Raw genomic sequence first — 14,633 nt, 5'->3', positions numbered from 1 at the left:
ATAGGCTGTTACATTAATGGCCATTACAAATCAAAATAAAACATAAATTATAAGAAAAATTATGTTCAATTTGAAATTTTGAATTACTACAGATGCCAAATTTATTTCAAATGGTTGTAACTTATCGTGAACGTAACTGATTTAATTAAGCTTTGTGGAAAATATATTTCGATAGAGATTTCTTTAGAAGCTCTTAAAATATGCAAAAACGGAAGAATTTTCGATGAAACCAGAAAATACTGCCAAATTTAAGTGTCCTTGAAAAGCTATGGCAACAAAAACGATTTACATTAAGCTTTTTAAAGAAGCTTGCAAAGTCAAGAATTCCAATTATAAAAACAAGTAAGATAAGAATAAAAAAAATTAAAGTCAATTCCTTACCTATGTCAACAAGAAAAATTTTTATATTTTATTTACTTTTTATTAAATAATTAAATTTTATTAATGAAAGCTGAATGAATTAATGAAAAACACTGTATTAACATCAAGTGTCATTTACCACAAGTTTAAAAAGATGTATTTGAACTTACATGGATGAATAAAAAGTATTTTATTAAGTATTGAGAATTTTAACAATATATAGGGAGAGCGTGAACTTATAATAGGAATTGAAATAATAATGAAACACTAACCTATTCTAGCACCGCCAATGTAAGAGACATTTCTTATTTCTTTGATAGATTCTTTGCTGTAACAGTTAGAGAATATGTCCGCCAACAACAAGCTTGTACCTTCCTTCTGATTGGACAAGAAAAAAAATACAGAATGATTGTACTACTATTAATCCAGTCATGCCAAAAAGTGTTAAATGATTAATATGCTTTTACCTTGCTGTGTCTAAAAATGGTGAAAAGTAGAGGAAGACATTCATCAACAAACTGTGAGCTGCAATCCTCGGGCCAAACTTGCAGATAGTCTTGCAGTAGTTGGTCAATCACTGGTTCGACTTGCATCTCGTAAGCCATCGCTAGAGTGTTCATCCAGCAATGCAATGTCCACGGCACACCTGCCACAAAAATTAATATTTAGCAAACAAAGGACTTTTCCTATAGTGCGGCTTTTGAGCCTCGATGGCTCAGGCGATGAAGCGTTCGCTTTCCACTGAGGTGAACCGGGGCTCGAACCCAAGTGATGGCTGGTCGATACGAATTCCCCCAACCACAGTGCTTCGTGAAATATCCTCAGTGGTAAACGGCTCATGGGTTAGAGTCCCCTTGCCGTCAGACAAACCCGTGGGAGGTTTATGTGGTTTCCTCTCCACGAAACGCAAATACTGGTTAGTTTCATCAAAAAGTCCTCCATGAAGGTAGAGTTCTCCCAATACTTGATCCAGGAGTTCCCTTGTCTTCTGGATTGGGATCAAAATTACAAAGCTACGGAGTTGAACAATAATAGTCATAAACCCAAAATTGGGTCAGCTGTTCAAAGACGGTTATAAAATATAAAATAAATATATAACGTGGCTTTTTTTAGCCGCGATGGCTTAGGGGATAGAGGGTTCGCTTTCCAGTGAGGTGAACCGTGTTCGATCCTAATTCGAACCGTGTTCGATCCAAGAATTCGTGGGTTCGATCCCTGCCGGTCTAAGACTCCCTGTGTAGTAAATGGGGACTGATACACGTTAAATCTGTCGAGTTACAAAGTCCACCATGTTCCCACAACAAATTATACCACTGGTACTGATCCAGGAGTTTCCTTGTCTTCTAGATTGATTCTTAAAATACAAGGCTACGGAAATGGACATAAGTAGTCGTAAACCCAAAATTGGGCTGGTTGTTCAACGACTGATATATTATACGAAATAAAATATAGTGCGACTTTCAGGAGAACTGCACCAGGCATCCGACTCGCATTGTGGCAGACTATGGTTAGGAGGAAAATTCACTTCGAATAGGGGTGTGGGTTGAAAATTTTTGTCATAATATTGACATAGATCGACCTCCATTTCACCCCCATTGGAGGTGTACTCTCGCTTGTTACCATAGCAGAAGACAGCCCAAGACTTTTAGTCTGGGGGAGTTCTTCTGAACGTTACACAGTACTTGGAGATAACCATTGAAAATTAAAGCAGGCGTAAAATACGATAAATATTGACATCTCTGATACTGTAGTGAAAGGAAGAACTGAACTGAAAATATCCATACCGATATTGATATTTCCGTATCTAAAATATCAATATTTCATAAATGATGTTAAAACAAGCCACGTCTTAATTTAATTTTTATGATATACCGTGATACACAGCATTTTTTATCATAGGCAAATGAAAACTAAAAACCTTCGTTTTTACTTATTTCGAAATTTAAAGATAATGCAATAGCAAAGCTTAAATACACGTGTATTACCTATGTTCCTCAAATCGAGCGTAATATCGATATGTCCATTTTCAGCACAGTGATACATGGCTTCTTGGAGTGATTTCAACTGGGCTTTGGTCAACTTTATTACTTGATTGTTTTCAGAGGAAGGAATACTTGTTGAAGATTTGTTCAAATCATCTACAGACACAGGAACAACCTGAAAATTCGTTAATGATATCATTACTAACATGACAATATTCTTCTTAAGTGTAATGGTCACATTATTACTATTTTAACTGTTCATTATCGGTAAAAAATATAATGATTCACAATACTAAGGAACAGTTTAACAATAAAATGTCACATTTGGAAAAGTGTCAGTTATTAAAAGATAGGTACCAGCCTCTATTTAAGTTCCGTTATTCCGTTAGTTATATATATATAGATTTTTATAATTCTTGTCAAAATTGGAGTCAGAAAAAATATACATATTAAAAGCAGTGAATTAATATTAAACGAGGAGAAAAAAACAAAAACTCTATAGAAACCTGCCGAATCACCAGTGAAAAAAGCGGTATGAATATAAATAAAACCAGTTTAATTGTTAGCAATAAATCCAAGTTTCATCAGGCAATTAATCACATTTCAACTACCCTCGTAAGTCGAACAGAATTTGATAATTTCTTGTCCCATATTTATTGGTGCTGCATCGATTTCAGTGGTGTTTTTGATTTTTTTTCCTCGTTTAAAAGGCCCTCGTGAGCACAGTATTTTGACAAAAATTTTAAAAATATATATATTTACATTTATTCCCAGTTGCACCTTTTTCAGAAAATGAACTAAAGGTTTTTCCCTCTTTCAGAAAAGTGCAAGAGATCTCCGATCGTGGAGCTTTTGCATTAGATAATTTGACCAGACATACTTCGTTTGGAATGCTATAGGGTCATTTTCACTGCATGCGATTCACGAAACTCCGGTCGCCGTCAAAAGAAAACGAGAATCTCGATTGAATATTCTCCCGCGGAAAACCACACCAATCAGGTTCTCCATCTATCTCGAGAGCAGACCGGAGGTGCGTGAATCGAATGCAGTCAGATTTTTAGAATTATTAATTTGCATTAGATAATGTGCCATGACGTACTCCGTTCGGAACGCTAAAGGGTCATTTTCACTGCATGCGATTCACGCAGCTCCGGTCGCTGTTGAAATTAACACGAGAATCTAATTGGTGAAAAATATTCTCCCGTGAAAACCACACCAATCAGGTTCTACATCTATCTCGAGAGCAATACGCAGGTGCGTGAATCGCATGCAGTTAGAATGGTACCCATGATTATTACAGAATAACCCTTCACAAACATGCACAAAGCAAAGCTTGTGAACCGATTGAACCTCCTTCCTGGCTTCGGAGATTTCCTCAATCTGAGGCAAATTATAAACATGAATAGTTTAGAGGTATTCACCTGCAGCCTGTTCGTTCTCCTGTCACATGTGAGTTGTGAGGCGCCCTCTGCCAGTATCTCTTCCAGAGAGAGAACATCTTTATTGCTTTTGGTGACTGGGTGAGAGAGTAACAAGTGGAGCATGGTGCGCTGTCCGTGGGCACCAGCAACCGCTATGGCACTGTAGCAGCCCCTCTGAGCAGCACCCCCGTAGGCCAGGGTGTCCCTCAGAGTGGTAGAAAGGAATGGATGAGCCCCGTGCATCAATAGCAATTCCGCTAGTTTCAAACGCCCTGCAACAGCCGAATTCCAGAAATTAGTTATCATACAGAATTAATAAGCACATTCAGTACAGTAATAAAAAAATTGGAGAGGATAAAAGGGAATAAGTACATCCAGTGCAGCAGTTAGAAACTTGGAAGGGATAAAAGGGAATAAATACATTCAGTACAGCAGTTAGAAACTTGGAAGGGATAAAAGGAAATAAGTACATTCAGTATAGCAGTTAGAGACTTGAATGAGATAAAAGAGAACATCATAAAGTTTAAAAACGGACCCATGATCGGAAATGTCATCGCGCGCCGCTAGGAGGTCGCTTATCGTTTAAGGACCACACATTCCCGCGCACTTTAAAGGGTACTTGTATTTATTTAAATTGTCTAACTTTTATGTTAGGTTAATATTTTTCAATAATTATAGATAAAAAATTATACTTAAATACGCCCAAATGTAGCTGTTTTATCGCAATTTACAATTTGGAAACCAACTTGCAGAACTACTTGATTATCAAATCAGTAAATTACGATAAAATAGCTATTTTTGTCGTTATTTGAATGTAGTTCTTGACTGTAATTACTGGAAAACATAAAACTAAAATGATTTAGATACATAAAAATAAGAGCTCAAGTACACACCAACAACCAGTTCATAGCAGTTAACTGCTCCTAGTATGACGCATCCAACCGTGGATTACTGTACAATTTTCATCCATATGATATGCCCATAAGCTTCCTTTACTTTTTTAACCGCTGTAGTGAATTATTCTGCATTTAAGAAACTAACATGTGCTTATAGTTTATAACAATAACTATTATAAAAATGAAGCTATAAATTTCGCTCTAAAATGTTTTGAAACAGTGCCTATGATACCAGTGGAATTTTTTAGGAAGAACCATAAGTGTCAAAAATTGAAAATATATGAAAGATGAAAAGCGTTTTTCTCTTTAATAATTCGAACAGAGCCGCGATGGCTCAGGGGATGGATCGTTCGCCCTCCAATGAGGTGATCCGGAATCGAATCGCATCGACCCCTGGTTGATACGAATTCCGCATCCGGCTTGCACCGAAAACAGTGCTGACGTGAAATATCCTCAGTGGTAGACGGATCATGGGTTAGAGTCCCTTAGCCGTTAGGCTTATAGTGGTCTTCCTCTCCATGTAACGCATTTGCGGGTTAGTACCATCAAAAAAAGTCCTCCACGAAGGAAAATTTCTTCAAAATTATAAGACTACGGAGTTGAACATTAGTAGTCGTAAACCCACAAATTGGGTCTGCTGTTCAACGACGGTTATAAAATAGTTTGCATTGAACATTAGATCTGCTATGCAGGTTGCTATACATAATCAACTCCCAAAACTACACTACGATGTCATAATCTCGCTTCTCCGAAGAAACGCAATTCAATTAAATGCAATTTTGGAACAACATCGAACTTATGGACAGTCCTTTGTGTGAACAATGTTATTTCACAGAGTGCGAAAATCAGCTGCTCTTGATCTAGATCGAAATTTGATCTAGATCGACAAGATCGGGTTTTTCCCACTTTCCCCTCTCCGTCTTCTCTGTTACGACCAACACGAAAACTTTTTGATGAAAATTAGTGTTCTTTTTAAGCTTAACTAAACGATTCTAGTTCTCAAACTCAAATCTTACATTTAAGTAAATCTAACGAAATTTATTTTTGACTGGTGCGACGTAAATAAATTACCTACCCACCGACCATCTGAGTGAAGTTCAAAATATCAAGGTTTAGAAACAGTACATTGTAAGATAGGCTGTTCAGTGCTGCTTAACACTGTTTACAAAACTATGAACCATACATTTCAATAAAATAAATACCTGATGCCGCGGCTAGTTGAAGAGGTGTGACTGTGATTTTCTCTTCGCTTAGCCGAGCTCCGCCTTCCACATTAGCTCCTTTCTCTAGCAAAAGCTGCAAACAATGTACAAACAATGAAATTAAATATACAACGGATACTAAACAATTGTACATTTAAAATAAACAGAATGAAGTACTTTTTTTTCAATGCCTACTATTAGTTTACACTCTCCCTATATCTTGTTCAAGTTTTCAATCCTTAATAAAATACAATTTATTCACCCACACAACTTCAAATACATTTTTTTAAACTTGTAGTGGATGATACTAGACGTTAATACAGATTTTTTCAAATATTAATTTATTCATTAAATAGGGAAGAGCGAAAAACGAAATGGAATTATCTGATGGGTTAAGCCAGGGATGGGGAAACTACGGCCCGCGGGCCAACTGTGGCCAGCCGGAGGATTTTATCCGGCCCGCGGATAGAATTTTTATTTGCCGATCAGCGGCAAATATAAACAATATACATCCATTTTATTGTCGACTATGTTTAAAATTATTTCTGTTTTTCCTTTTTTAACAAAGTACTGATGACATTTTTACTTTCTCTATTTTTGTTCTACAAAACATAAATTGAAGGATATAGTTAGCACAGACAGCTTCTATTGGTAAAATGCTGAAAGCAGAAGTTCTTTATAGAATGGCCGTAGATTGGCTCCAACTAGCGTTTGTCTTTCTCGAGGAGCTGACTTATGGAATCTAATATAGGTAAATTGTACTTCACATTTGGCAGACTGCGCATTTTACGCTCCAAAGAGCGGACAATCTAACAATCATCTGAAGCAGTTGTTTCTAAATATGCCTAAGTTTGACAAATCATTACCAAAAGCTAGTTTCCAAAATTTAAAATTTCACGCCCAGAAAATCAGTGCTATGTTAGCTTAATCTTATATACGTGAACAAGAGTTTTCAGTTATGAACCTTAGAAAAAATTATTTCAGAAGTAGACTAACAGAAAAGGATTTAGCCTTGTTCCTTAAAATAAGCACATCTCACTTCGAACCTTAATATAAGGAACTTTTAGAATTGAAATCGCAATTTCCTTCATCCCACTAAATATTTAAATTAAAACTTGTATATCGCTTTTTTTTCCTTCTTAAATTTTGAAGATCTTACCTTGGCCCACCAAAAAAAAATTTTCTTGATTTTTGGCCCTCGACCAAAAAAGTTTGCCCATCCCTGGGTTAAGCGTTAGTCATTGTTTTAAATTTTACTATAAGCCATTCAGTTTTTCACATATCTTAAAAATAATATCAGTGATCATTTCTAACTTATAGCTCTATTTGAACAAAAAATAGTTTATTGCGCGCATTTAAATACTTAATTATTTTATATTCGCTGTGTGAGATAAATTCAATATAGAGCATTACGTGGTAGTACGCGTGGTCCACGCCACCAAATTCATACTTTTATAGTTATCTGATACCACGCTCTCCCCTTTTTTTTCAATTCCTACTGTTAGTTCACACTCCCCCTAATATCTTGTTCAAATATTCAATCCTTAATAAAATACTTTTAATTCATCCACTCAAGTACAAATACTTTTTTTTGTACATAATGTGGATGATACTTGATGTTAATACAGTTTTATAAAAATATTAATTCATTAATTAATTTTAGTCTTATATGGGAGAAAAATTTTTAATTATTTAATAAAAAGTTAATAAAATAAAATTTTTCTTTGCTGACCTAAGTATGAATTGAATTTAAAAAAAAAAAAAAAAAATTATATTACTTCTTTTAAAGAAATAAAGCTTCCTTACCTTTATGACAGACAAATGCCCGTGCGTTGTTGCGTAAGTCAAAGCTGTCCAGTGTTGAGTTTCCGGATTGACGCATGGATACGCACTACTTGAAGCTGGAGTCTATGGGAGGAATAAAAAGTAATGTTGTAATAAATGACATTCAAAACAAATAGCGTATAATGTCAGGATTCATTTAAAAACAAGCATGACATTCTACATGGGTGCAAAAAATTAAGAGAATTTTCAGACTTGCTCAATTATCTCTAGAACTACTAGACCAATTTTAACGAAATTGGATGCGTACAAACATTGATGCAATACAAAACAAATAATCATTCAACAATTGTAATGCACACGCATGACCATGCGTAACCCGAGTCAGAAGGTATGAAACAGAAGAGTAAACAAAAACAATAAGTTAATAGGGGACAGCTCCAGACTTTTAGTCTGGAGGAGTTCTCCTCAAAGTGGCGTTATATATGTGTAAGAGGGGACCTTACCCCCTATTTTTTTATTTTTATTTAAACGACTTAAAACTCCTCATGCACCACAAAGTGTAAGCCTCATGCTATACTTTGTGGTGCATGAGGAGTTTTAAGTCGTTTAAATAAAATTAAAAAAAATAGGGGGTAAGGTCCCCTCTTACACATATATAACGCCACTTTGAGGAGAACTCCTCCAGACTAAAAGTCTGGAGCTGTCTGCTACTATGGTAACAAGCGAGAGCACATTTCTAATGGGGGTGAAATGGAGGAAAGGAAGTGTCGATTTGTTTACTGACTCCGACCTATGCCAAGATTAAAACAAAACTATTCACCCCACAACCCTATTCGAAGTGACTTTTCCACGTAACCATAGAAGCCGTCATAACGCGAGACGGGTGCCTGGAGGAGTTCTCCTGAGAGCCGCACTATACAAGCCTTGCAGTGTGATTTCATATTTGAAATAAGGCAGTTGATCATTTCCTGCGGCAATTTCATACCTTCCGACTCCAACGAGTGTTAAGCACAATCATGCGTGTTGTATTACAATTGTTGAAAGATTATTTGTTTTGTATTGTATCAATGTACGGACATATCAAATTTCATTAAAATCGATCCAGTAGTTCTAGAGATAATCGATCAACTCTGCAGATTCTCTTACACCTGTGTATTACGTTCAAACTGTTATAGAAGCCATCTTACTTCCAGATCAACATCAGCTCCGGCATCCAAGAGGATATGGACCATAGCTTCGTCCCCACGGATGCATGCCACCATAAGGGGACTCAAACCCTGTTCGTTAAATGTATTTACATGACTTGGAGGTAGGAGTTGGAGAGCATGTGGTACGAGATCTGTCCTTCCGCTGGCCAGCATACGGAAAGCCAGTTCAACTTTTAACATTCTGGCACATTCTGGATCGTCTGACCTCTTGCAGCAGTGTAAACGGTCATCGTAGATTCTGGAAAACACATCAAATATTAATTACAAAATTAACTCCGTATAAATGCAATGTGTGAAAATACTCTCTTAAAAGACGAAATATCAATTATATTGATCAATGACAATTGCACACATTTAAACATCATCGAGAATTTTTTGCTGAAAGTACAGCACGCATAATGAAATATGGAATAACTTTTGATCTAATGATTGGCTTTTCAAGGTATCTGTAAGATGCAATATTAAAGATTCGAGAGACTAACCTTAAAATATACAAAAATATTTGCGCCAGGGTGCGTAGTCAAATATTTCAAAAAAATAAGCACTTTTTAAGCAATCAAAAATATTTTTAAGCAATACATTAAAATTTAAAATTCAAAGTAATTTTCAAAGACCTTACAAGATCATGATAAAATAGTTTCTGACAAAGAACTCTTTTCTTGATTATATTGGCCGTTAAAAAATGATAGAGATTTTTCGGTTCGATTTCTGAGGGTGGAAAATGAAGCTTGAAATCAAGAATATCTTGCAAAATGCAGCAGAGTTGCACACATGAGAATGCAATAATCTCACCGAATCCAGCTCAGTATACGCACTTGCGGACTCGCAAATATTTCATCAAACATGTAAAATGATTGGCGCTTTCATGCGCTATCGACCAAAGGTACGCTGAAATAGATTGTGGTTAAATGAATTGTGAAAACGTTGAATAGAACAATGTGAAAAGCTCGCTTTCGCATAATACGTGGCAAAAATTGACATGGTAAAGGAAAAAAATCTCATTTTCGAAAAGGGAAAATTAAATACATTTTAAAGTATCCAATGTTAAAAGCACCTTTAAGGGCTTTTAAAAATCGGATATAAGCACCTTTAAGCACTTTTCAAAAGCGCGACACACCATGTTGTGCGGAAGTAAAGAAATCAGACACAAAAACGTGTTTTCTCTGAACTCGACATCGCTAAAAAACCAAATAAAATTACTCAAATAAATTTTGTACTCAATTATATGACTTGCTTATCCGCGGGTATTATCCATGTAAAAAATAAATTTTCATTGTTACTTAGTATTTTTTTTACATTATTTATCATAATTACGATCAGAAAGTTTTAAATTATAGGGTATAAAAATTCTTGCAGCATTTTTCCCTCTGTAATTTTCAACTAAAAAAAAATCAAACATCTGTACGGAATCAAATATTTCTTGAGAATTAAAAATTTAAAAATGCGATTTTTTTTTCTTTTTACTCTTTAGCTTGAAAAAAGTGAAACCAACATAAAGGAAACAAAACTGTAAACTATAACGACCTTATTTTTCTGAATGCGGCTACCCTGAGTCAAGAATCAAATCCTTCAATAAACGAAAACTATATGTTTATTCAGGGAAAGCACATTTCTGTACCTGATTTTCGATGATAACTGAAAATACCAACTGCACAACTCTCGCCCCCAAACCATTAAAACTGAGCGACAATCCGACCACTAGATCAGAAGTTAATAAAGTTGTTTTATATTTTACTTGGTAGTGTCAAATAAAATCTACATTTATAGTCCTCCCACTTAACTAAGAAATCTAAAATTGATTATATTATCAACGGAAATAAAATGTATTGTAGTTCGGAGTTTTCTTTAAATTACCGATTACATATCGCCTGACGACGAATTTTAGATCCTAGCGCCGTCTGTGCTCAGCTTTGCACGGTCAACCATTTATTGGACAACGAAAAATCTCTGTCATAAGTTGAGTATTAATGGTGCCACACACCTATAATTTTCTAATTTGGGTGTTATATTTCAGTCTGATGCAACTATGAGAGACATAATTTATCCCCTGGGTTGATTTTTCAGTGTAAGATAACTCTTGAAATGAGTCTAGAAGAATTTAAATACTCAGACTCACCCGAATTCTCTGACAGGACAGTCGACACCTGGAAGAAGTAATCGAGCAGCTTGCATGACATCGTCTTTATCAACTACTTGAGACCTCCTGTGTTCGGCATGAGCACTGGCCACTCTCACCCACTCAATGAGAGGAGGCAGAACTAAATAGGGTCTGAAAGAAAAACCAGTACATTTTTAGCAACAAAACAACACTGTTTAAAGATCTTTAAAAGTACAATCGTTTTTAGATTGATATCTTGAACCACAATGTCACGCGCAAGTTTGATGAAACATTAAGGGAGATGTTGAATTGTTTGATGCTTCCATTCAAATTGAATGAGGTGTTAAGTCATAACCATTTTTCTCTTCGATTTATTTTTTCTCGCAGATTTAATGAGGTGTTAAATCAAAACTTTGCTTCTCTTCGAATTTTGTGCGATCAAAACTATGAGGTGTTGAATCAAAACTATGATTCTCTTGGAATTGAACAGTGATATCGTTCAAATTTGTTGCAATCTTCATGAGGTATTATACTGAATCATGTTTCTGTTTGTATCGAATCACACTATTATGCTAATTTGTTGCAATCTTAATGGCGTGTGCAGTCAAAACCATGATTCTCTTCGAATGGAACGATGATATCGTGCAAATCTTTTGCAATCTTTTAAGAGGTGTTAAGTTGAAACGATTTATGCTTATGTTTCCATTCAAATTGAATGAGGTGTCAAGTCAAAACCATGATTCTCTTTGAATTTTTTACAATCTTAATGAGGTGTTAAATCAAAACTATGATTCTCTCGGAATTTTTTGCTATCTTAATGAGGTGTTGAATCAAAACCACGGTTCTCTTCGAATTGAACTATGATATCGTGCAAATTTGTTGCAATCTTTATGAGGTATTAAGTTGAATCATGTTTCTGTTTAATTCGAATCACACTATTATGCAAATTTGTTGCAATCTTAATGGGGTGCTCAAAAAAAGCCATATTTCTGTTTGAATTAAACAATAATATCCTGCAAATTTGCTACAATTTAATGAAGTGTCGAGTTGAATCATGTTTCTGTACAAATCGAATCACGATATCATGCAAATTTGCAGCAATTTTAATAAAGTGTTAAATTTAACCACATTTCAGTCCAAATTAAACCATAACACAGCGCAAATTTGCTGCAACAGGAACGAGTAACATGTGTATTTTCTGCAATCTTAATAGCGAATTGCGTTGCATCCATACCTTATTCATGTTCAAATGAAACCATTAGTATTAAACGAGCAAACAGCAAATTTAATGATTCATATAATTAAATGATCGAAAGAATAAGCAATAATTAGTAACAATAAATTGAAGGTTAATAGTATAGTTCAGCTTGGCACATTACAAATAATAATGCAAACTCACACATCGTAACCACAGTTTAACTGTACCAATATTTTGAACAGGTGCAATGGGATACTTGTAAGTTGGATGTCTTCTTCTTGAAATGCAAGTACCCATTTGTGAACCTGTAGGATATCATCAAAAAGTATTTTAATGAAGCTACAATAGTATTACCTCTCATAGACAAGCTCTTGCACAGGACTTCTGTGGTTGGTATGGTCGGCGTGTTCAAGTTGGGAGCATCTCATGAAGTAGTAGAGGGCGTGCAGTGCTGAAGGACCCCAGACGAGACTGCAGCGGTTCGTTACGAAAGTCATGTGCTGATAGTACTGCACAACTCTACGCAAAACATCACCTGATTCATAAAAGGAATTTAAGCTGTTTAGTAAGACGTGCAACTTCTTAAATTAATTTGGTTTTTAAGAAAGCGTTTTCAAATCGTAGCATTATACAGACATATTTTATTTCTACATTAATATAGCCTTATAAATGGATGATGCCTTAAAAATTTAAACAACAACAACAATCTCGAGCTCTTGACCTGCTCTACTTCCAGATGGAAAGTATACAGCTGCTTACTACAGCTTATTCTATGAGGAGATGTTTTGAAACAGATAACTTTTTTTTAAAATAAAAGAAATAAATTATACAATTTCTGAGCTGAAATCTGCTGTATTTCATATGATATTAAGTCATTCTGATGTGTTTGAAGTGAAAATTTTTTTTAGTTATTTAGAGATGTATTGTTAAAAAAGGTGACATGGTTGCAAGATAACGAAATTATGTGGACCTAATTCTAATAGAATATGTGGCGCATCTACCGAAGATTACTGTAATCAAATAAAAAGTACTGATTTGTTTCTTTTTTTAATATCCATCGTTGAACAGCGGGCCCAATTTTTGGGTTTACGGCTACTAATGTTCAACTCCGTAACCTGGTAATTTTGAACCAATCCAGCAGACAAGAAAACTCCTGGATCAGTACCCCCAAAGGTATTGATTTGTTATGGGAACATGGAGGATTTTGCGACTCGACAGATTTTAACGTGCATCAATCACCATTTATTACACAGAGAATCTGCAAATGGTGACTGATGCACGTTAAATCTTCCGAGTCACAAAATCCTCCATGTTTACATAACAAATCAATACGTCTGGGGATACTGATCCAGGAGTTTCCTTGTTTTCCGGATTGGTTCAAAATTACAGGGCTACGGAGTTGAACATTAGTAGTCGTAAAACCAAAAATTGAGTCAGCTGTTCAACGACGGATATAAAAAAAAAATCAGTAATTTTTATTTGATTACAGTAAGTACTGATTTGTTTAGAAAAATTCATTTTAATGCAATTCTAATTTCTTTCTGGTGGAAAAAATCATTCGCTGAAAACAATTTTATTCGCGAAACGCATTTTATCGCATTTGGAAAAGTGGCGAATGCTTAGAGCGGGTTCTAATTATATAAATATATTAAAAGAAAAGTACAACAGCATTATGAAAATATTTTGATAAAAATATCCGTCCGGAACCCAAATAATCTCTACTCATCCGATTACGCTACGTCGTTTGTCCTCACACAAGACAAGTTCGACTAAAATCTTTTTTTTCTTCCTTGATTGCCCGTTTGAGAAAAAGAATGGACGTCAAAATGCAATAACATCTCAATTATTTTATCATAAAATTAATTGAAATAACTCAAGGCACACGTTCCATTGATGCAACATAAATTTTCAGTAATTTCTCAATACCCTTTAGGACATCAAAATCGAATCAAAACTGATAAAACTGAGTGCATCTAAATAATTGAATGGTTAGACTCATAACTCTTTAACAAAAAGCATGACTTTTCCTCTAATGATCTCTTCTGACTTTCCATTAAGGTTAAGTCGTCTATCACGTCTGACGGGATTTATCAGTTATTTAATCTTTTATCTAAGGTTATTGGGTACTTGTAGTAGCAGCCATTTTTTTCTCCCTCCCTCATTTAATAAAGATGGCGGACACGACATTTATCAAAGAACATTAAAGTAGTTACATTTGTGATGCGTGTAGATTAGAATACGTAGATTAATTTTCGAAAGCATTTGTGAAATTATTTTCTAAAATAGATAACTAAAGTACCAAATTAAGTTCACTTTAAAAAATCCAGGTCTTATCCAGTCTACCCAAGTCAAAATTCCTGATGGTCCCATCAGAACATTTTGATGGTTTATATTGATTTCCGAGTGTTTCATGATGGTCCGACATCATTTGATGGTCACCACCATCCAACATTTTCCATTATGCGTTCCTGGTTTTTGATATG

At 35.1% G+C, this 14,633-nt stretch overlaps 1 protein-coding gene across 8 annotated transcripts in view; it reads right to left on the bottom strand.

Annotated features, from left to right (window-relative positions):
* The window catches only part of LOC107453622 (ankyrin repeat and BTB/POZ domain-containing protein 2), a 442,842-nt gene that overhangs the window by 291,983 nt on the left and 136,226 nt on the right, over positions 1 to 14,633 (bottom strand). For 7 of the 8 annotated variants that reach the window (XM_087169461.1, XM_087169464.1, XM_087169465.1 and 4 more), the window contains exons 6-14: positions 12,505 to 12,685; positions 10,971 to 11,123; positions 8,834 to 9,092; positions 7,668 to 7,769; positions 5,862 to 5,955; positions 3,764 to 4,035; positions 2,346 to 2,517; positions 828 to 1,006; positions 633 to 738 (exon numbers count right to left, since the gene is read on the bottom strand). In XM_087169461.1, coding sequence (XP_087025587.1) covers positions 633 to 738; positions 828 to 1,006; positions 2,346 to 2,517; positions 3,764 to 4,035; positions 5,862 to 5,955; positions 7,668 to 7,769; positions 8,834 to 9,092; positions 10,971 to 11,123; positions 12,505 to 12,685 — 1,518 coding nt within the window. Of the gene's footprint in view, positions 1 to 632; positions 739 to 827; positions 1,007 to 2,232; positions 2,518 to 3,763; positions 4,036 to 5,861; positions 5,956 to 7,667; positions 7,770 to 8,833; positions 9,093 to 10,970; positions 11,124 to 12,504; positions 12,686 to 14,633 lie in introns of all 8 variants that reach the window. The other variant, XR_015435964.1, reaches the window with a different exon arrangement.

This window comes from Parasteatoda tepidariorum, chromosome 8 (genome assembly GCF_982258835.1).
Source record: "Parasteatoda tepidariorum strain Cologne lab strain chromosome 8, Ptep-v5.0, whole genome shotgun sequence".
Classification (NCBI taxonomy): Eukaryota; Metazoa; Arthropoda; class Arachnida; order Araneae; family Theridiidae; genus Parasteatoda; species Parasteatoda tepidariorum.
This window is presented reverse-complemented; position numbering and strand designations above follow the sequence as displayed.